This window comes from Myotis nattereri (assembly GCF_964212035.1).
Source record: "Myotis nattereri genome assembly, chromosome: 11".
Taxonomy (NCBI): domain Eukaryota; kingdom Metazoa; phylum Chordata; class Mammalia; order Chiroptera; family Vespertilionidae; genus Myotis; species Myotis nattereri.
Window position 1 is genome coordinate 52,220,774 of NC_138086.1, and position 23,680 is coordinate 52,244,453.

Below are 23,680 nucleotides of genomic sequence, written 5' to 3' on the forward strand. Positions count from 1 at the left end.
CAGAGAGAAATATCCATGTGAGAGAAGCACATCAATTGGTTGCCCCCTACACAGGGCCTGGGCTGGGGAGGAGCCTGCAACCAAGGACCAAGTATGTGCCCTCAACCAGAATCGAACCCTTTGGTCTGCAGGCTGATGCTCTATCCACTGAGCCAAACTAGCTAGGGCTATACCTTCCTTTTTAATTTTTCAGTGAATAAGACTAAGAAATAATAAAATATTATCATTTTAAAAAATTCAAGGGAACACAAACTATTAAAAACAATTAAGGAAATTACCTGCCATCAAATGTAATTATATGTGGGTCAGTAAATGAATAGCAGTAAGCAGTTGGGACATCCTTTACTCTGACCTTAAAAGCAAAAATATTTTCAGTAAATAATATCATTAATGTTATTTAGTGATATATAATAAATTGCTTAGCAATCTGAAAAAAAATTAGTTATTTTTATCATGTTGTTGAAAATAGTATTTTAAAATTAAAATAACATTTTAAATTTTTGAAATGAAAAGTTTTCAAGCTATGGTGATAAAATACATATATCATTTTTAAAGCTTGAGTTTTGAAGGTATATTTGTGATTTGTCAACCTGGATGCTGTCTGGAGTGTAGCTGTTCCACAGGAAATCCTCATTAACTATAGGTTCCACTATAATGTCTGTAACTCTGTTTCCATCGTGGGAAAAATCAGTCACAGCAGTGTAGTAAACAAGAGCATGGCTACAGGTTCCATTAGCACAGGACGACATCTGGCGAAGGTCCACGTGACAGGAAGACAGGGCCAAATTTAAACCTAGCAGGTCTTTACCTATGTTACAAAGAAAAAATACATTGTATATTTTTGTAAGGAAATACACCAACCAAAGTATGTAATCAGTTGATTAACACAGAACATTAAAATGAGAGATTATTCTTAAATTACTTTTTCTTAAAAAATATGCTTGTAGTTTTTGGCTAAATAAAACCAAAGTTGTAACTCTGCCTGATCTTATAAGTACCACGCGCTAACCGATTGTGCCATTGGAGCTCCCCACCTGATCTTTACAAATACTTAGTCAACTTCAATATACACATATATATGTACATGCATATTACTATTTCCAATAGTTTTTTTTTTTTTTGGGGGGGGGGTGTTAATCCTCACCTGAGGATCATTTTCCATTGATGTTTAGCAAGAGTGGAAAGAAGGGGGAGAGACAGAGAGAGGGAAACATCGATGTGAGAGAGACATTGATTGGTTGCCTCCCCTACCATCCCGTCCCCCCCTCGCCCCTCCGCTATGGAAGCTGGGGACTGAGCATGCAACTGAGGTACATGTCCTTGACCAGAATCGAACCTGGGACCCTTCAGTCTGTGAGCTAATGCTCTATCCACTGAGACAAACTGGCTAGGGCTCCAATAAGTTTTAAACTCATATGCACTTGGGTAAAATTCAAAAGCATTATATACAATTCATCTTTACTTCTGTAAAAAAATTATAATTCTAGCAATGAGGAGCACAATTTGACTTTCTGTATAAAAATTGGACCTTGGGTCTGGGTATATCTTAACATTTTTTAAGGCTCGAACTCATGTTCTATCCATTGAGTGATAGCAATGATTATTAATACAAGGTTCACCAAACTTAAAAAATAGAAAAGAAATTAAGGTAATTCCACATTAGTAATAAACTTTCTACCTCTTTTCACCTCCCAAATTTTCCAACATATTCAGAACCTCAAGAGGCTTCCTTATCTATGGAACAAAAACAAGAAAAAATAATTTGGAAAGAAAATGGTAGCAGAAGAGAAGGAACTCCAGGAATTTGTATAACTAAACAAAAAGAATAGATTCCTCCAGAAAATATCTGCAAAGAATGCTTGCTCACACATCCAATGAATTATTACAAAATCCTTCAGAGAATCGAAGAGGAAAAAAGAAGTCATTAAAAACTCTATTTTCTACATGGCATTTTTGGATATAAATTATATTTGTCTAACATAGGTAGTCTGCACTAGATTCAAAATTTCTGAAAAACTTTTTGTCTTCATGCACCTTTTCTAGGAATATATGCTTTTTATGCACTTAACAAATAGCAGAAACATCCAGACTTTTATATGGCTTCCTAAACTGAATATGGAAAATATCTGGCTTAGATATAGTCCCTGATATAATTGTCCCTGGTTTATGGTATGAGGGCCAAGTACTATTCCCCTTAACCCTGTGAAAAAGCAGCATAGTCTTTGCAGAAACAGACTAGGATACACTGACCTGTCCTTAATGAAAGTAGAGATGTAATGCAAATACACTTAAGGAAGTTCCTGTGAGATGAGGAATATCTAGAATAAAACCCAGAATTTTTCCTCCAGAAAAAAACATTGTTTTTAATTGACAAAGAACAAGAACATACAAACTTCTAAAATGTAGAAATACATTTAGGCTGTTTTATATCACTTGTAGCAATGCTTGACTTGTTGAAAGAATTGAGAACATGCAAATACAGCTTAAAGTCTATTTGTAACTGAAGGAAATTTTTGCTTAATGTAATTTTGGAAGACATCAATAACATCATCCTCTTACTATTTTGCCTCCTAAACTGTAGTAAAATTTGCACACTATGCTTTCAGGGGTACTTTGAAGTATAATTGTTTCAAGTCGTCTGAGACAGAGGGTTTAATTTCATAGTTGTGAGCTGTATTTCAAAATAGAGTGTTGCTCACGGTGCTCCTGAAATTTGAGTGAGTAACTGGGTATTATCCACGAACCCTGTTTACTGTCAAGTATCTTGGAATAGGCTCTCTTGAGTCCTTTATACCTTCACATCATCTCCTTTCCTGGGTGTACCATTCCATGAGACACTCTCTCCCATAGCATTTTTATCCTTTGTTTCTCTGGTTTAATTAGGAATAATACAGACATAAAGACATAGATACATTTTATTTGGTGTATTTACTAAATAAAATTGTATGTCTTATGGTGAAAATCTATGCTAATAGGATTACAATCTCTCTTAAAAGTTATAGTTTAAATTATATATTTGTTATGTGACAGTGTTATGTTTCAATTATACATTTGTTATGTTATGGCTGTGACAGTGACATGTATGTCGTCATGTATCATACAATCTACATAATTAGTAATTTAAATAGAAGACGTTTTAAAAGATCTTAAACATAAGCTTATGTTAGGGAGAGAAGTGCAAAGTGCACTATGAGATCCATGGTGGACAAGCTTGAACTTTTAGCATAACATCCCCCCTCGCTCATTAGATATGATTTGGAACACACTAAAGAGCACTTGGTCTACTCAATCTCTGAAAACAAAGCAAAGAAAAAAATTAAACAGGAAGATAAGGAGGAGAGAAAAAGGAAAAGGAGAAGAAAAAAGGAAGAGATAGAGGAGAAAGAGGGGGAGGGGGAGGAGGAGGAGGATATTATTTCATTCCTGTTTTGTTCTTTTTTTTAATTTATACTTTGAGCCCAGGAGGGATAAATGTGGGTTGCAATGTGGACTTCTCTGGCAATCCTAAACTTGGCTCAGTGTTATTAATATGATTAAGCTATAATTTGATGTAAACATGCAACACAATGAATTATGAGCACACTTCAGTGACTTTTTGTAGAGGAAAATAGCATTAGTTATTACTTGAAATCTAATAATAAAATTGAATGGATTTACTATATTACCTTGATCAACAGTTTTCAGTTTTAATGAGATTTTACATTCCTGATCAAGTTCACTGAATTCAGGACAAACGACAGGAATTGTGCTCTCTATCCTCAACTGGTATTCTTTTCCATCTTCTGATATAGTGCTCAACTCAGGTTGTAACTGGTACAAGAAAATACGTAAAGCAGTCATGTAAAAATAGGATTTAGTTCTATGATACAATAATTTTGAATGGTATTTTTTCTAAAGTAACAGGTAGTAATAACCTGTATTTTTTCTAAAGTAACAGGTAGTAATAAGCACTGGAATTTTTTAGTTACACAAGATCAATGAAAACCAAACCCTTAAAAACATCAGCAACACACAGAAAATTCCATGGAGTTGCCGTACTGCTCTGAGTTTGGGTATTTAGTTCTCCAACACATCGTAGTCAGTTTGGAGCCTGCCATAGTGATTCTGGTTCTGTGGTGGGCACTGGAGAGTGGAGGTTACAAAGTTTCCTATATCCTTCCATTTGCTTGCTAATGTTTACTGACACACTAATGGAAGAGTCAGTTTATCCTTAGTCATTAATATTATCCCTAATATAAATTAGAAATCTAAGTTGTTTTAACTCATAAATCAAAACATCATTGTCACCTGAAATATCTCAACCTTCAGCTTATTTCTCAGCTCCTGCTTTCCATGGTTGGAGTTGCTGAGTACTGAAATCTATCCTAGTTCATAGGTGAATCGTTTTTTGAGGCAGGAAGATTTTATGCATTCTCGGTTCTTGTCTAGTTTTCATAACAGATGGTTCTTAGTACAGAATACTCTCTCTGTTAGCCTAGAAACAGTGCCTGAGGGCTGACTGCTGTTACTCATAATCTGCTGAGTTCTCACCAATGTAGATCCAAAGGTTGTGTTCCCAAGGTCTGAGCTCCACTTCCCCTCCCACTGTGACTATGCTACTCTGACAAGGTAGCTCACTCTGCTCACTCTTTTCCCTGGTCCCTGTTGTGTATAAATGGTCTTTATTCAAGAACAGGCTTTGAACTGGTTCTGAATCCTATTCTTACAATCTATCACTTATCCATCTTGTTCTTGAACTAGAGATGAGACCAGATAAAACTCCAGTACTATGGCTGACTCCTCAGAAGGTGTGCAGCACTTGCCTGCCTAGACCTTTTGGTACTGCCCATTCCTTCTACCAATCTGGAGTCCCTGTCATCTGCTGGAATAGCTCATCAGTTCTTGAACCCCAGTGCTAACAGTAGTGACCATAGACCCTGACTGTTTAGATGGTGCAATTTTTGCAGTTAATAAAGTCTAGATTTCTGGGCCAATTCTACTCTAGCCAGAGGCTCTGGTCACTTGATCCTGGCACCTGCCTTCCAAAATGCATGCTAACTAAATATTGATATTCTAACTTTTACTTATAAAATGGAATAAATTATAAGCATAGAATTTGTGCTTTATTTTAATTTGAGGTATCTCTAGAAAAAAAGTAAGTATATTCCAACTTTAGTTCATTAATAGAGGCCCTCAAAATTTGCTCCTCATTAGAATTATTGGGGTTATTTTTCAAAAATACAGAATCTTGGGTCCCAACATCAGATTGTGATGAGGTCCTATAACCAGCATCCCCAAATCACTGTGTGGAAAACACAGTTCCAGAGGGATAATCTTTCTTATCCATCCCCACTGCTACGTACCTTAATGCCTGCAAAAAATTCTTGACTTTCGGTAGCTAAACTTTTTACTTGCGGTTTCTCCAAGAAAAAGATAGAAGCCGTACAGAATATCTATAAATATAGTTAACAAATAATCATTTAGCAATAACATAATGGAGAAAATATGTGTAAATTATTATATTTAAGTACTTAATTTCCATTTCTGCTAGCACATAAGAGATAATAATTTAAAAACTTGCGTAGCCATGGACATGAGCAATAGGGTAGTGATGACCTAGGGGGTGGGTAGAGGCTGGGAGGAGGGGAGAAAGGGGGGGAAATGGAAGATATCTGTAATATTATCAACAATAAAAATATTTTTTAAAACTTACTTAACATTGAGAAATAATTTTATCTTTATAAAATATTCAAGCCTCAATAAATTATTGTAGAATTTGTATTTAATATGTATTTTAAAGTGGATAATAAGTGATATAATCATTGAAAAAATGAAAATATTTCTAGAATAAAAGTAATCAATTTAAGAAAGAGACATTAAGTTACAAGGGTTCATTGATAATAATCAGGAAATTGCTAGATTCAGATACTCATAGTTATTAAGATTGCTGACTCATCCAATTATCACTGGATTTGGCACAATTACCAAGGAAAAAAGAAAAAGAAAAACATTCGTGCTTTATATTATGGGGACAAACACTATTTTTAGGATAGGATCTAAAAAATCCAGTTTTGCAAGTTAATACATTCACGCAAAGTAAAGAAAACCCAATTAGTTTTGAACATACCCTATCGCCAAGTCTGAGGTTTATGCCGTCCAGTTCTAAAAGAGAGAATGCCTGAACTGTGGTCTCTTGCTTCAGTTCCTCTTTGACATCTTGAGAAGAAAGCCTAGACCAAGCTATAATAAATCCCACGGAGTTGTTCATAGGAGAAGCATCAAAAGCACACCTACAGAAAACCCTGGACTCAATCAGCTCTATCACAATCTGGGGTCTTCCTGGAGGTGGTGGTGGCAATGAGGCAGACAGCTGACCTGGTGGGAGAAAATGCATAATTTGTAGTTGGACATCTTGAAAAAGAGAGACTGGCTTATGGGGAAAGCTCACAAAGACTGTAACTCAGGGTTTTATATTAAGGGAAATAAAATACATTTAGAAAAATATTCTCTAGCAATCAGCAAAATAGCACATTCTTATTTTGATCCATAATCACATATATATTGATAGAGAAATTCATCAGCTTATCAAGCTTATATTAATGTATATTGAATATGTCTACCTAGAAAAGTCAAGCTCTTGAGCAAAAAAGGTTATCCTTCTTTTCGGCTATTACCTTTTCTAAAAGATGGAACAAACAAAACAAGGTGTTCTACAATTAATTTTTTTAATATTTTCTATTTGCTTTTTTTCTTTATTGATTAAGGTATTATATATGTATCCTTATCCTCCCATACCCCCCCCCCCCACTCATACTCTCACCCCCCTGGTGTCTGTGTCCATTGGTTAGGCTTATATGCATGCATGCAAGTCCTTTGGTTGATCTCTCCCCTTACCTCCACCCTCCCCTACATTCCCTCTGAGGTTTGATGGTCTAATCGATGCTTCTCTGTCTCTGGATCTATTTTTATTCATCAGTTTATGTTGTTCATTATATTTCACAAATTAGTGAGATCATGTGATATTTATCTTTCTCTGACTGGCTTATTTTGCTTAGCATAATGTTCTCCAGTTCCATCCATGCTGTTGCAAATGGTAAGAATTCCTTCTTTTTTTACTGCAGCATAGTATTCCATTGTGTAGATGTACCACATACATTACAATTTTTTGTTACAAAGAAAACTGGTCATTATAATGTAAAATCAAATGACTTACAATTTTACTCTTATAATTTACTCTTATAACTCAACTTGCCATTACTCTGGGTTGAAAGAGTTGTTCCTTATGGGAGTGATTATACTATCTTAGTGAAATATACCAATGTTGAAAAATAGTCTTATTCTTTTCATTTTCCTATGAAAATGTTTGGGGTTAAAAATGTTTGAAGAGAGATTCCAGGAGAAACCAAGATGGCAGCATAGGTAAACACCGGAGATTGCTGCCTCGCACAACCACTTCAAAAATACAACTAAAAGACGGAACGGACATCATCCAGAACCACAGGAAGGCTAGCTGAGTGGAAATTCTACAACTAGAAGGAAAGAGAAAAGCATACCAAGACTCAGAGGAGGTGCTGTGCGGAAGTAAAATACAAAGGTGCGGTGGTGCATGCGGAGAGGGCTGGCGGCTGAGGACACAGTTGTCTTTGTCTCTGGGGATCCAGACTCATACAGGAGAAATGGGACTGTCTGGCATCGGTCAGAACTTAAGAGCAGCTTTCTTTCTCTCGGAGGTGCTCGCAGTGATTGCGATTGCCGGGAGCGGGGCCTCTGAGGGCAGGACTGAGAGCAGCTATAACTGCTCGCTCCACCCACCCTGTTGATCCCCTGGGACCCTGCCCCACCCAAGCCATGCATGGACGCTTTTGCATATGAAAGGCCTGGCCCTTTGCAATCTGAAAATTACTTAACAAACTGTAGCTGTCCCAAGGCCCCAGGGCAACTTGCATTGCTTCCCAGCTGGCTTCTGCTGGGTAGCCTCAGGCAGAGGCTAGATTAGCACCTCCCTAGAGATCCCGGAGCCAATGTGCCCAGTGGTCAGAGTGGGACCATCCAGATTGCAGCTCCTTGGATCCATAAAGGACACACTCAGGGGGCAGACTCAGTGAGCACCAAAGCCCCACTGAAGCAAGTCTTGTCCCGGAGGGGTGTCTCTAGCACAGAAGTTCTCCCACTGCAGAAACAGCTGATTCTCACAGCCAATTGGCCTGGAGGTCAGTCCCTCCCAGTGTTACCTACAACAATCAAGGCTTAACTAAAAATAGGCTGTGCACGAAGCCCACAAGGGGGTGCATGAAGAGTGTCTACCTCAGGTAATTGGGGAGGCTGAGCCACTGGGCCCTATAGGACACTTAGCACAGAAAGCCACTCTTATCGACACAGGGAAGCAGCCAAAATGTGGAGACAAAGAAACAGGACACAAATGACAGAAATGGAGGAAAGCAAACTATTGGATATAGAGTTCAAAATCACACTTTTAAGGTTTTTCAAGAACTTTCTAGAAACCTACGACAAATTTAGTGAGACCCTCAAAAAGATGGGTGAGACCGCCGATAAATGTAGTGAGATCCTCAAGAAATCTAGTGAGACCATCAAGGGTATGAAAAAGGACCAACTAGAAATTAAGCATACACTGACTGAAATAAAGGATATTATGCAGAGTTCCAACAGCAGACTAGAGGATCACAAGAATCAAGTCAAAGATTTGAAATACGAAGAAGCAAAAAACTCCCAACTGGAAAAGCAAAATGAAAAAAGAATCCAAAAATACGAAGATAGTGTAAGGAGCCTCTGGAACAGCTTCAAGCGTACCAATATCTGAATTATAGGGGTGCCAGAAGAAGAGAGAGAGCAAGATATTGAAAACCTATTTGAAGAAATAATGACAGAAAACTTCCCCTACCTGGTGAAAGAAATAGACTTACAAGTCCAGGAAGCGCAGAGAACCCCAAACAAAAGGAATCCAAAGAGGACCACACCAAGACACATCATAATTAAAATTCCAAGGGCAAAAGACAAAGAATTAAAAGCACCAAGAGAAAGATAGTCAATTACCTATAAGGGAGTACCCATACGACTGTCAGCTGATTTCTCAACAGAAACTTTGCAGGCCAGAAGGGAGTGGCAAGAAATATTCAAAGTGATGAATACCAAGAACCTACAACCAAGATTACTTTATCCAGCAAAGCTATCATTCAGAATTGAAGGTCAGATAAAGAGCTTCACAGATAAGGAAAAGCTAAAGGAGTTCATCACCACCAAACCAGTATTATATGAAATGCTGAAAGGTATCCTTTAAGAAGAGGAAGAAGAAGAAAAAGGTAAAGATACAAATTATGAACAACAAATACACATCTATCAACAAGTGAATCTAAGAATCAAGTGAATAAATAATCTGATGAACAGAATGAACTGGTGATTATAATAGAATCAGGGACATAGAAAGGGAATGGACTAACTATTCTTGGGGGGGAAAGCGGTGGGGGGTGATGTGGAAAGAGACTGGACAAAAATTGTGCACGTATGGATGAGGACAGTGGGGGGGGGGAGGTGGTGAGGGCGGAGGGCGGGGTGGGAACCGGGTGGAGGGGAGCTATGGGGGAAAAAAGAGAAACAACTGTAATAATCTGAACAATAAAGATTTAATTATTAAAAAAAAATGTTTGAAGATTCCTCCAGGAACTCAGAGAGATTTTTATCTCTGGACATTTGCAAAATTAAACTTCCAACCTTGCAAGCCTCTTAAAGTGCAAAACGACTCGCTCTATCCGATTTCATGGCCAGGCACACAGGCCCCGGCAGCTAAGCCGCCTGGGAGTTGTAATTCTCTATTTCCCCGCTTGCTTTCCTCGCCCCACCCCCACCCTGAGTCCCCACTGAAAGGCCCTGCTTGCTGGTCTAATGCCACTGGCCAGGCATCTGAGTCACCTACATCTTTATTCCTGTCCCGACACCGCGCAGTCTGACCATGGAGACTCTCCGCTTGGGAGGCCCCTGGGTCTCCTTCTGGGGCCGGGGATGCGCCATTGCCCAGGCACCAGATCGCGTGCCCCTGCGGTGACACAGCCCCGGCCCCTGGGTCTCCTTCTGGGGCCTGGCTGCGTCATCCCAGGACCGGATCGCGTCCCCAGGCAGGGATGCAGCCTGGCCTCTGGCCCCGCCTCTGGGTGTTCTCCGATCGGTGATCTGAGAAGCCCGGCGGGGCAGGGAAGAGGCGGACATCCCCTCTTCCCTGCCCCACCCGGCTTCTCCGAACTGGCTGAGGGCCAGCAAAGGTGGCTCAGTTCTCTGGCTCTTGGCTGCCACCTGGGTTCTGACACCAGCAGACGGCCTCTTCCATCCTTCCCCTTTCGCCTCCCATCATTGTGTCTATGTGTGCAAATTAGCTGCCATTTTTGTTGGCGGTTAACCACCATCTTAGTTGGCAGTTAATTTGCATATCACCCTGATTAGCCAATGGGAAGTGTAGCAAAGTTACGGTTAATTACCATGTTTGTCTATTATTAGATTATATTAGATAGGATTGTTTTATTCTTTTAAGAACTTAAATCACAGGGTCTAATTACACTGAGACTTTCAGAAAAAATACTAGCTTGTTTAAAGAAAGGGGGACTGGAAAATTCATTTATAACTGGAAAAGCAACTCAGAACATTTATTGAGAATTATTATATTAGTTTTATTTAAAGATAAATCATATTACTTTTTAGGCATGGTACATGAATATTGTATAATCTAATTTGTTTTATATCATTATGGCTTATTTCACCATAAAAAAAATCTTTGTTAATTAATTATATGTCAACAATCTCACATTCATTATCACATTTGGCCAACAGGTTCCAGGAAAAGGCTAATGTTTCAATAATTTTTATTTCTGCACTTTTTTTAGGAAGATGTCATGCATTTTATTAGGCAATCTATTTAGAGTGATTTGTCTTAAGGAATATTATAGCAGGAGGTTTCTTAATATTTGAAATAACTTAAAAATTTTAACTAAGTTAGAAAATGAAAATTACAGATTTAAAAGGGAAGAAAAATTATGACAACCATTAACACTTTTGTTGTTTATCTTTTAATACTTATTTGGTACAAATGCAATCATCACTAGAAGAAAAAAATGAGATTTTGATGCATAATCTGATTTCTTAGTTTCAATATACCATGAATAGTAATGTCAAAAAATATATTCATGAATTTTCATATTGTTTATAGAATATTTTATCATTATGGATATATCAAAAATATATAACCAACCTGCAGTTATTGGATAGTTGCAATTGTTTCATATTATTAGAAAAATAGTTTTATAAAAATTGTACCTGCACAATTCTTTGAATATTTCTCTAAACTAGATTTTTGGAAGTCAAATTGCTAGGTACAAATGCATGAGGATGTTTATGATTGTTGAGATAAATTGCCAATTTTTCTCATAAAATTACTCTACCAATATATACACAATTTGCAGGGCATGAACATGCCCCGCTCTGCACCTTTGCTAACTCCACTGCTATTTCTTAAAGGCATGATAAAATGATTTTTATATCCACTAAACTGACGTGTTGTCAAATATTAGCATAAATCAACATCCAAAGTAAATCACAAAACCTAAAAGCCTGTTGAAATTATTAGTTTATAAATAAATTATTAAAAATAAAATCTGATACTTACGAACACAGTCACCTTCAATTTCGATTTCGTCAGGGCCGCATGGGTTTAATTTTGCATCAGAAATAGCTGCAAAAGGTAGAGTTTTTATATTTATCCAATTGAGCATAAAGATATAAATATATTTATATATAATGTATATGAAATGACAAATCTTCAGAGAAGTATGTTTTAATACAGACTAAAACTTATTTGTTTTATTTTTTCATAATAAATTTTTTCTCTTTTCAGGATGAGATCAAATGGAGATAATTTGGGATTATATTTTAAAACAATTATAACTTATATCTTGTTTTCTAAATTTTAGTCTGCATTAAGTAATAAATTTTATTTATTATTTTATTTTATTTTATTGTATTGTATTTTAATCTTCACCCAAGGATATTTTTCCATTGATTTTAGAGAAAGTGGAAGAGAGAGGGGAAAAACAGAGAGAAATATCAATGTTAGAAAAAAAACATCAATTGGTTGCCTCCTGAAGGTACCCTGACCAGGGCCAGGGCCAAGGAGAAGCCTGCAACTGAGGTCTGTGCCCTTGACTGAAATGGGAACCTTTCGTCAGCAGACTGATCCTCTATCCACTGAGCCAAACCGGCCAGGGCTGGACGCTCTCTTCTTTTCCATTGGTCTATTTGTGTATCTTGATGCAAACATAACACTCTGTAGATTCCTGTAACTTTAGAACAAGTCTCAATCAGATAGTGTAAATTATCCAACTTTTTTCTTGTCAAAGTAGTTTGGGGATTATGGCTACTTTCTATATCCATATAAGTTTTAGTATGAACTTGTCAATTCCCACACAAAAATCTTGCTGGTATATTGATTAGGACTGTTTTGGAACTATAAATCATTTTGAAGAGAATTGACATCTGAACATTGACTCTTCATTTCATGAACATGGTTCATTGCTCCATTATTTTAGGACTTCTATAATTTCTGTTAGCAGAATTTTATAATTTTAACTTTATAGTTCTTGTACATATTTTTCCATATTCATTGCTAAGTATTTCATATACAGGGTGTCCCAAAAATGTATATACACTTTAACAGCTGATAGATTAATTGATGTTTCTTTTCAGATTTAACCCATTGGAAGTCATGATTATTCAAAGTTTGTATACATTTTTGGGGAGACACCCTGTGTTCAGTAATATTATTGACTAGAGGCCCGGTGCACGAAATTCGTGCGGGGGGTGGGGGGGTTGTCCCTCAGCCCAACCTGCACCCTCTCCAATCTCAGACGCCTTGAGGGATGTTCGACTGCCCGTTTAGGCCCGATCCCACATCAGACATCCCTCTCACAATCCAGGACTGCTGGCTCCCAACCGCTCATCTGCCTGCCAGCCTGATCACCCCCTAAGCACTCCCTGCCAGCCTGATTAATGCCTAACTGCTCCCCTGCCTGCCTGATTACCTCTAACTGCCCTCCCATGTCAGCCTGGTCACCCCCAACTGCCCTCCCCTGCTGGCCTGGTTGCCCCCAACTGCCCTTCCCTGATGGCCATCTTGTGTCCACATAGGGGTGGCCATCTTGTGTGCTGGAGTGATGGTCAATTTGCGTATCACCGCTTTATTTTATAGGATATTTACATGACATTTCTGATTGCTTATTGCTAGTATAAAGAATTTTAAATGATTCTGTAAGTTGACCTTTTTCTTTCAGCATTGAATTTTGGAAATAGATGATTAAGTAATTTGCATTTATATTCTTAGGGATATTATTCCATACTTTTCTTTTCCTGAAGTGCCTATATTTGGTTTTAGTTTCAGAACATTGCTAACTTGACAATGGTTTCATAATCATTTCTCTTTATTTCTCTGAAAGAAGTGTATAAAAGTGGTATTATTTCCTTCTTAAATGTTTAACAGCAGTTCTCAACCTGTGGGTTGCAACCCCTTTGGGGGTCAAACAACCCTTTCACAGGGGTCGCCTAAGACCATCAGAAAACACATATATAATTACATATTGTTTTTGTGATTAATCACTCTGCTTTAATTATGTTCAATTTGTAACAATGAAAATACATCCTGCATATCAGATATTTATATTACGATTCATAACAGTAGCAACATTACAGTTATGAAGTAGCAACAAAAATAATTTTATGGTTGGGGGTCACCACAACATGAGGAACTGTATAAAAGGGTTGCGGCATTAGGAAGATTGAAAACCACTGGTTTAAAAGATTTCCCAAGCCATCTATGTAAGCTTGGTGGGGTGGTGGGCTTTGTTGTTGTTGTTTGTTTTAGTTTTAGTTTTTTAGTGGGATAGATTTTAATTAGAAAAACAATTTCTTTAATAGGTTATCTAATTATTTTTTTAGTGATTTTTGCTTTCCTGTGTATTTCAAGAAATTTGTTCACTTTATTTAAATTGTCAAATGTATTGGCAGAGTTCTTCACTATATTCTTTTTCATTGTACTATCTGTAGAATCTGTAGTTGTATCTCTCTTTTATTCCTGATATTGATCTTTTTTTTTTTTTTTCACTGATCAGTTTGGCTAAAATATTAATTTTATTGAATTTCTCCAAGAACCAACTTTTGATTTTCTTTAATTTTCTGTTTTGTGTATTCTGCTTCATTGGCTTTCACTCTGATCATTATTTCCTTTTGCTTACTCAGGGTCTTATTTGTGCTTCTTCTAGTTCCTTCGTGTGTATAAGCTGAGTTTTTTTTTTTCTTTTCTATTTATGACCTTTCTTATTTTCCAATATAGATGTTTGGTGGGTTTTCTTTAAATTAAATTCAAACTTTTGTGATATTCTAACTTTTTAAAATTGGGGTCGAGATGTGATCTATCTTGGTAAATGTTTCATGTGCACTTATAAAGAATATTGATGCTCTGTTTTTTGTAAAATTTTCTCTAACTGTCATGTAGATCATGTTGGCCGACAGTTTTTTGAGTCTCCTTTTTTGCTGTTTTTGTTTCTATATATTCAATTAATTATCAGATGGGTGTTGATCTCCAACATTAATGTAGATTTGTCTAGTCTTTTCTATGTTTTGCTTCATGTATTTTGATTCTCTGTTATTAGGTACATAAGAATTTATAATTGTTATGTCCTGTTGTTGAATTGACCCTTTTATCATTAGAAAATGACCCTTGGTTTTCCAGGTTTTCCAGGTTTGTCTGTAGTTGGGCCTTATTTTTCTTTTAATCCAATCTGACTTTAAATTGGGTTGTTTACCCTCAGACTCTCAGTATTAATGCCCTACTCTCAGAAGAGGCTTTCTCTGGTGATCCCTCATTATAAGTTTCATTTTTTTCTCACCTCAAGTATTCTCAATTATAGAAAAATTTAATCTTTTCATCCATACCATTAATTGCAATTTGTAATTGTATGAATATTCTTTGCCACTGTTTTGCTGTACCTGTGTTATTTGGGGTTTCCTAGTTTGAAAAGTCCAACAACCACAGGATGAAAATGTTCATAGGGGTTACTCATATAATTATTATTATTATTTGCAAGTGTTTGCCAAGTTTGCTAACACTGGGTTATAACAGTATGTTCCAGCATTTTCAATCTTCTCCGTATGAATTTGCTCTTGATTAGACTGGGGTTGTGGCTTTTGAGGAAGAATATTGTTATTGTATGTTAACCTTTGTTATTGCTTGTTATTGTATGTTAATCTTTGATGCTTCCATATAGACAAACATTTTTGAGTATTTTAAGATCTTGGCAAAGAATCCTAAACAAATCTGGCCAGTTTAAACCAGAAATTTAGCTTCACTGGAGCAATCATAGTGGATCGAATCTCTTGAGCATTGCATTAGCTCTATACAACCCATCTGGAGAATGGCATAAACACACCAGCATACACAGTGCCATGATTAGCAGTTCATGTGTATTACCCATGTATTCTTACCTTCTGCACAATATCCCATACACCCCTGAGTGGGTCGTAGTAAGTACACAAAAAATTGTCCACAGTTTCTTACAGACACTGGGATTTGGAAAAGGCAGCAGTCTTCAGTAGCGCTCAGCAAAAACTGCCACGTGGCACAAGCAGTGAGGTGCTTGAGCTCCCCCGGTGCAGGCATTGTTTCTGAGTCTCGCAGAGACAGCCAGACAGGCGCCTGTGTTCCACAGTGGTTCATCTTTTGCATCAGAGAAAACAAAAGTTGAAAATTCAATTTATTTTTATACGTGGCAGATAAAGCAATTTTACATTTTCTTCTAAACAACCTTTAAAATATTAATTATCAATTATATTTTTAAAAATCAAATGAAAAAAAATCAAATGACTTATACTTGTAGTATAAAAGAAAAAGTAACTTTATGGAATAGTACACTTAAAGGTAGATTCCTTGTAATTAACCTAATTTTATTCTATTTAAATACCTTTATTCCATTTGCTACATTTGTATTATGAACAAGAGAAATTCAGTGTCAGATAACCTAAGACAATATAAGTCAGTCTGAAGTCATCTTAACATATAGCACAAAGATGAACTGACATTGGAGATTTCTTGAAAAATTGCTGGAAATAGTATATGTAAGAAGTTAATGTACAGTTGAGGAGGCATCAAAAAATCAGGGGAGAAGGAAGGGATTGTTTGAAATCTAGTGAAAACAATTGGTTGGCAATTTGGAAAAAATTGAAGTTAGTGCCACACTTAAAGCCAGTTATCAAAACGAGTTTCAGATGGAAAATAAAATTAAATAGAAAATTAACCCAGGAAAAATATGAAGCTATATGACTTGGGAAAAAATGACCGTGGGCACTAAACATCTTTGCTTTTATATTAGGTGAATTATAGTACCCACCTCATACTGCTGTGAAGTGTAAATTAAAAAATGTATATAGCACAACTTTCACACAGCGATGTCTCAATAATTGTTAATATAATTATTTTTCCATGCTTAAAAGCAAAGAAAAACTCATAAAGGAAAATTTTGATAGTTATATTAAATAATAATTTAATAAATATGAGACAAATGAGTTAAAGAGAAAATTACTTGTTAATAGCATTATATTTAGTCTGTTATATTATTTATTTATTATTACATTACTATATTTCTTATTTTATTTTAGCCATATAATATCCATTTAAAGATCCTAAAATCACAGATGGGAAAAATACACAAACATAATTTAAAGAATAAATACATACGTCCAATGAATACATGAGAATACTTAATACTAGAAAAATATTTTTATCTATTGCTACTGGAATTAAAAATTAGCATTATATTTTTAAAAAACAATTTAACTATGTATTTAAAAAACTCAAAAAGAGCAAAGACAAAGAGAGAATCTTAAAAGCAGCAAGAGAAAGAAACTCAGTTACCTACAAGGGAATACCCATACGACTGTCAGCTGATTTCTCAACAGAAACTTTGCAGGCCAGAAGGGAGTGGCAAGATATATTCAAAGTGATGAATACCAAGAACCTACAACCAAGATTACTTTATCTAGCAAAGCTATCATTCAGAATTGAAGGTCAGATAAAGAGCTTCACAGATAAGGAAAAGTTAAAGGAGTTCATCACCACCAAACCAGTATTATATGAAATGCTGAAAGGTATCCTTTAAGAAGAGGAAGAAGAAGAAAAGGTAAAGATACAAACTATGAACAACAAATATGCATCTATCAACAAGTGAATCTAAGAATCAAGTGAATAAATAATCTGATGAACAGAATGAACTGGTGATTATAATAGAATCAGGGACATAGAAAGAGAATGGACTGACTATTCTTGGGGGGGAAAGGGGTGTGGGAGATGCAGGAAGAGACTGGACAAAAATCGTGCACCTATGGATGAGGACAGTGGGTGGGGAATGAGGGTGGAGGGTGGGGTGGGAACTGGGAGGAGGGGAGTTATGGGGGGAAAAAGAGAAACAAATGTAATAATCTAAACAATGAAGATTTAATTTTAAAAAAACAATTTATGTATTTAAAAAACTCAAAAAGACTAAAATCAAACAATGATTTATATGCACATTTGCTAATTGCATAATTACTTATTATAGCAAAAACCTGAAAGTACACACATATGATAATGGTTTAAATAAATATGGTGTACATATGACATATTATTTTCAAATGATATAATTTTAGTAATAGGAAAATGCAAATGCTGTAGCTGTAACTGGAAAATAATCATGTTAGGTAATTGAACATATAGCATGAACTTTACAAAACAATATAAATAAGAAGGAATAATAGCAAAATGTTAATGATAGAATATGTAGGTGGATTACCAATGAATGTTATTCTATTACCTGTCCTTTTTTAAAAATTCTTACATAAAGGCATGCAATATTTTATTTATTATTATTTTTTAAATTCTTAAAGGCATGCAATATTTTATTTTTCCCCCTGTCCTTTATTTTCTAAGTTTTTTAATGCACATGAGTTACTTAAAACATTATAAATAGAAATTTATTTACACAGATTTTTATTATCTTGTAGACAAAAAGTAGATTCTATCTGTTCTCCAGCAGAATGGTCCAGGGACTAGGTTGGAGAGTGCATGAAAGAATGGGAACAGGGAACACTTTCTTGTGGGGCACAGCTGATATCCAGGAAAAGAGCTAGTTCACCTTCACCTTTGTGTGAGGTTCTGGAATCAGTTATAGTTAATTTAAAATATAGAACCAAAAGAACACAAATACTTAAGGATGTAATGAATTTCCTCAAATTTTACTTTCAAATTCTGATTTATTCTTTAGTTTATTGCAAGTGAAATGTCACAAATATGGCAAGCAAATAAACCAAAAGGAGAAAAATAAGACAGCTACAATGTCACAACTTAAAATTTAAATATCTTTCCTGAGTTTTTCTCACATTAGTTACATGCTTAAAAGGGAAAATAATTCTTGTTTCTTCATAATTCACAAGATGTGAGTAACAATAAGGAGAATGTGCCTTCTATTTAAGACTGACAGGAACAGAAGCAGGTTTTGGGTTACTTGCCTTTAAGTACGTGAGTACTGGAGAGTGACAATTGTGATCAAAACGTGGCTGGCTGACCTGCTAGCTGGGTGACTCTAGGACTGTTATGTCTAAGAATATATGTGTCCTGCACTGTATGATGCAAATAATAATGATCGACTGTATTCTAGAATTGCTGTAAAAATGATATAAGATGCTGTAGGTAAAATCACTTGGTGGACTGCATGAGCATAGCATAAACTATTATTATATTACATAACATAATAAGGAACATGGAACACTTCAGATTAATTCAATCTTGACACAAAATTAAAATAATTCAGCATGGGAAATAAATGGGTTGCAATAAGATTCGATCCTCCCATGAAAAAATATACATAAGAACAAGCACATACAGTTCTTAGTGAGTTGGAATACCTCGACACATTTGGTTGGCATCTCAGCAGGTCTGTCAAAAATGACAAATCGATACCATCCAGCAGCAAGAGAATGGTCACATATCAGGTCTTGAGGGGCTGACTGCTGGAGGAGCGATGAGTCAAAATGGACACTTCTGTGAGGGCTCTGTAGTAACCGGTGTCCCCCGGGAGAGCACTCCTGAGCTAGGATGGAAAGATAAGTGTCTTTATGTAAGTGTGCTCTTCGTTAAAATAGTTCAATTAATAGTTGATTATTGAAGTCCATTTTTTATTACTAAGCGCAGGAAAGGGTAGACAGGAACAGTTTTGAGGGAGGAACAAGAAAAGACCAGGGAGAAAGGGAGAGTTCTGTATTTTCTGAGCAGCAGGTGACCCGGAAGATACTTTTTCTCTTAAACCCACTAAGAACATAAAGCTCCTCGTTCCAGCATAGAGGAGGCAGCAGAAACAGAATAATTTGAGAAATACAACTCTTCTTTGAGGCTCCTGATTCCCAAATAATAAGAAACACAGAAATTTTCCTTATTTGGATACTAGAGTACCTTGTTGACACTGTAGGTAGAAAATCTCTAAGCATTAAATATTATATTTGTTGAAGGAAAACACTGTAATAAAGACAAAATCTATGAAATAGAAATTTGAAAGAAAAATTCAGTCATTATTAAAGCATTCACTGTGAAAAAAAATGATCTAACTGAATAAAACTCTCAAACATTTATTATATAACTTCATGCTATAGAAGTGTTCATAAAGCAAAATTAATTTCTTAAATTAATGAGCACAAAAAACTAGAGATATTAACTTGCAAATAAATCTCACAAGTAATAGCTTATAAAAATTATGATAATTTTCTTCCTTTTTATTTTTATTGCTTGTAGTTATAACAAACTGTATGAAAGGCAATGTTTTGCAAGATAAAATTTCTCCCTAAATAATTTCTTTAGTAAAATATTTTAGAAATGAGTCCAAAAGTTCCTCTTCTTTTTATCTCTTGCTCCACCAGTTTTAAATTTCCCAAGAAAATTTTGGCCTCAAAGGCTCTTGTGGCTTTAAATATTTTATAAAGTGTGTGTGGATAGAAGTCAGGGGATATGCTGCATATGTAACTTTGAAATAGCTCTAAGATCTTGTCAATACCAGAATATTGCACCTGGTTAGAAACTAAGGAAAATGTTTAAACAGAGATTACTGGCAAGGTTTGTATGAATTATTGAAATATTTTCTCTGCTCTTGCAATAGAATTTTGTGTTGGGGAAAAAGTCAATACCTCCATCTTTCTTTTGTGTAGTATTTCTCCTTCCTAAGTGCTTCTGTAGTTCCCACATGTCCTCTGATTTTGCAGTTTTGAAGAATTATTTTTCTAATGCAAAGTTAAAGATGTGATGGATATAGGAATGACAGTATGACACCAATAACACTAAAAAATGCATAGTATTTAAACAGGAATTTATAGTTATTTTTATTTAATATTTAGGAAACTTCTTAATTTACATAATTAAGAATAGCTCATATTTTAAACTAGAGGCCCGGTGCATGAATTTGTGCACTGGTGGGGTCCCTCGGCTTGGCTTGTGGGGATCAGGCTGAAACTGGCTCTCTGACATCCCCCGAGGGGTCCCAGATTGCGAGAGGGCACAGGCCAAGCTGAGGGACCCCACCTGTGCATGATCAGGGCTGGGAAGGGACCACGGGAGGGCTCCAGGGTATGTCTGGCTTCGTCTCACCCAGTCCCGATCGGCCGGACCCCAGCAGCAAGCTAACCTACTGGTCAGAGCATCTGCCCCTGGGTGGTCAGTGCGCATCATAGTGACTGGTCGAATGGTCGAACGGTTGGAAGGACAATTGGCATATTAGGCTTTTATATATATATAGATAGATTGGATATGTCACAATCCACCCCTTCTCCCCGCCAAATCTCCTTCTGTCTTTTAAACTGTTCAAAATATGTGTAGAAAATTTTTAAATTTTACTTGCAATAAACAAGCCATACTCTTAAAAACCTCATTACAACTTTAACTTTAGAATGTAAGATATAGTTAACTAAATTATGAGGATTGTTTAGGCTCCCATGTGAGAGTTTGAGGGCTTAGATCCTCAAGTACTAAAAGAACAGGTTTATAAGCACATCTCATCTAACTGTCAATTTCATAACATGAATGATGTGTAGAACTTTCAAGCAAACTCCTAATATAACATTTCCCTCAAAACAAGAGTACATATAAAATAAAAATAAAAATTTACATTTCTATTTGTTCTGCCTTCTTCCATTTTTAAAATATATTTTTATTGATTTTTTTTTTACAGAGAGGAAGTGAGAGGGATAGAGAGTTAGAAACATCCATGAGAGAGAAACATCAATCAGCTGCCTCCTGCACGCCCTCTACTGGAGAGTGAGCCTGCAACCAAGGTACATGCCCTTGACTGGAATGGATCCCTGGAACCTTTCAGTCCACAGCCCAACGCTCTATCCACTGGGCCAAACCGGTCAGGGCTGCCTTCTTCCTAAGATAATTTAAAGCAGCTAAGTATTATAAAATAGAATCTGCAATACTTAGATTTCAAATACTTTGGGAGAATGTGTCAAGTTATAAATAATAGATACATAATAATACAATATGCACTTGGTTTTCAAGTTTTGTTTGTAAATACAAGGTAACTTGTATTATATTGTTTTCTGTCTTAATACAATGGCCAGACTAGCATGTTTTTAAAGATTCATAATAGACAAATATGTTAAGAAAATAAATAAATTCTTTAAGAGATGAATATGCTTAACACCAGAAGAGAGGAACTTTAGAATAACTGAGATTGTAATTATAAAACCATTGGTATATTGATTGCCCTATGTTAATTTCAAATATTGTGAATTTTTAAAAGTCTTACAACTTCCCCCAAAGACGTGGGAAAGAGAAAAACTACCTTGAAGCTCCAAATTCAAGGATAAATAAAAAATTGTTAAGTGTCTGGCTTTCAAAATAGGATTATGGTTTCTGCAACAACACAAAAGTTTGGAAAGCACTGTCAAACAGAGAGGTATTGGTTTACTAAATCTATTTTGCTCTCTTACCACAATTCTGAATCACACACTCAGTATTCCCATAAGGGAATACGATTGTTAATTTTAGACGCTTATCCTCTTATTGCACCTCTACCCAAGAATGAAGGCTCCTAGACAAGTATCTTATCAGTAACTCCTTCCTGCCTTTGCATCCGCAAACAGGGAGGGCTTATCTGAGGCTGAAAATCAGGCTTATCCAGAGGGAGTTTGACACCAGCATTCAACAATTGGGGCTTCACCCCAGGCTTTCCCATTCAAAGGCTGTCTGGCCTTGAAAGCGACACTTAACCTCTCTGAACTTCAGGGATGATAATAATAATGATAATCAACAAACAGGGTGCTGTAACGTTCAATCGATTAGTAACAACCCACAGCTCCCCACATCCTTAGGTGCCGCCAGGAAGACAACTCCAGCACAGGCAATGTTCATGGCCAGAGGAGTTGGTTTCAGGACTGTGTCAGATCTGCTCCTGGCTTCAGAGCACGGCTGTTGGGAAGGTTGGCGCCAATTCGGACGCCAGCAGGAAGCCCCAGTTTGGGGTGTGATGAGGAGGGAGAATTTATTCAGGCAACAGTAGCAAGGGTCTGCTCTGCCCCGCTCCTGCCAGAGGTCTTCCATGTTTCAGCTCCAGCCGGAAAGCGCTTCAGTCTTTGGACTTCGGTCTTCGGTGGAAAGTCTGTTTTGTTTTAACGTCACTGTTATTTTAAACTGTTCTTTGTCGTGGATAAAGAAGTGGGAGGAGCGCTATTCTCTCCATAGAGATCTCTTTTACTGGTACAGTCGCAAAAGGGATTCTAACAGCTATACAAAAATATCATCACCAAACTGGTTATTGATTTTTGGTAGGAATAAGGTATTCATCTACTAATTATTTCCGGCTGTGGGATGGGGTAGAAGTCGTGCAGTTTAGAGCTAAAGTCTCTTCTGAGAATTCGCATCCAATGCTGCTAGGATACCTGACATGTCTGGGAAAAGTTTCTTACGTTAAATTAAAGGGACCTTACGGAGCAAGATATCAGCAGGACACAAACAAAGGAACGAAAACAGCCGAGGATCTTAAAGCAGAAGAGGAGATAACAACCTCCCAAGGATTACTGGAGAACACCAGGGCTGTAAATGACTGAAGACCGTAGATGGACAGAGCGGAAGTCGGCGAGGGACAAATACCGATACAGCCTTCAATGTGCACAGGATTTCCCCCTCCCCAAAGCTCCAGGGGGAGCCCAGCGCTCCCGTCCGCCAGCGCCCTACCTCGCCGACCATTCCCGGGGTGCAGGAGCATCAGCGCCAGCGCCAGCGCCCAAACTCCGCCCGGCATCGCTGCTGCCACGGGTAGGGACGAAAGCTTCTCAGAACCCCCGCTGCGGGTGCGGGGAGGATGGGGCCACCGCAGGTCTTGCTTAGTCTGTTTCTCCTCGGCCTTCAGGGTCCCAGCATGTCCTCGCTTTTGGGGTGCAGCCGTCCTTTCCAGGGACTGTGGCACGAGCCTGGTGACTCCTCCCTCCAAGCCCCAGCCACCTGCCCAGAAGCCACACCCAACCTGTCCCTGGAGTCGGCGGCACGCCCCCGGGTTCTGGCGGTGAGATCTCGGGTGTCTGCAGCAGGCAGTGCACGCCCCAGGCACAAGCTCCCGGGATATAGCTTGGCGCCTCGGGTCTG

General features: G+C 37.1%; 1 protein-coding gene across 1 annotated transcript in view; it reads right to left on the minus strand.

Moving 5' to 3' along the window:
• The window catches only part of VWDE (von Willebrand factor D and EGF domains), a gene marked incomplete at both ends in the record, with an annotated part of 46,249 nt that extends 22,910 nt beyond the window's left edge, over nucleotides 1-23,339 (minus strand). The window contains 9 exons of the mRNA XM_081101999.1: nucleotides 279-352; nucleotides 591-808; nucleotides 3,666-3,810; nucleotides 5,343-5,432; nucleotides 6,107-6,354; nucleotides 11,645-11,710; nucleotides 15,511-15,742; nucleotides 18,961-19,145; nucleotides 23,273-23,339. Coding sequence (XP_080958125.1) covers nucleotides 279-352; nucleotides 591-808; nucleotides 3,666-3,810; nucleotides 5,343-5,432; nucleotides 6,107-6,354; nucleotides 11,645-11,710; nucleotides 15,511-15,742; nucleotides 18,961-19,145; nucleotides 23,273-23,339 — 1,325 coding nt within the window. The remainder of the gene's footprint in view (nucleotides 1-278; nucleotides 353-590; nucleotides 809-3,665; nucleotides 3,811-5,342; nucleotides 5,433-6,106; nucleotides 6,355-11,644; nucleotides 11,711-15,510; nucleotides 15,743-18,960; nucleotides 19,146-23,272) is intronic.
• Between the last annotated feature and the right edge of the window lie 341 nt (nucleotides 23,340-23,680).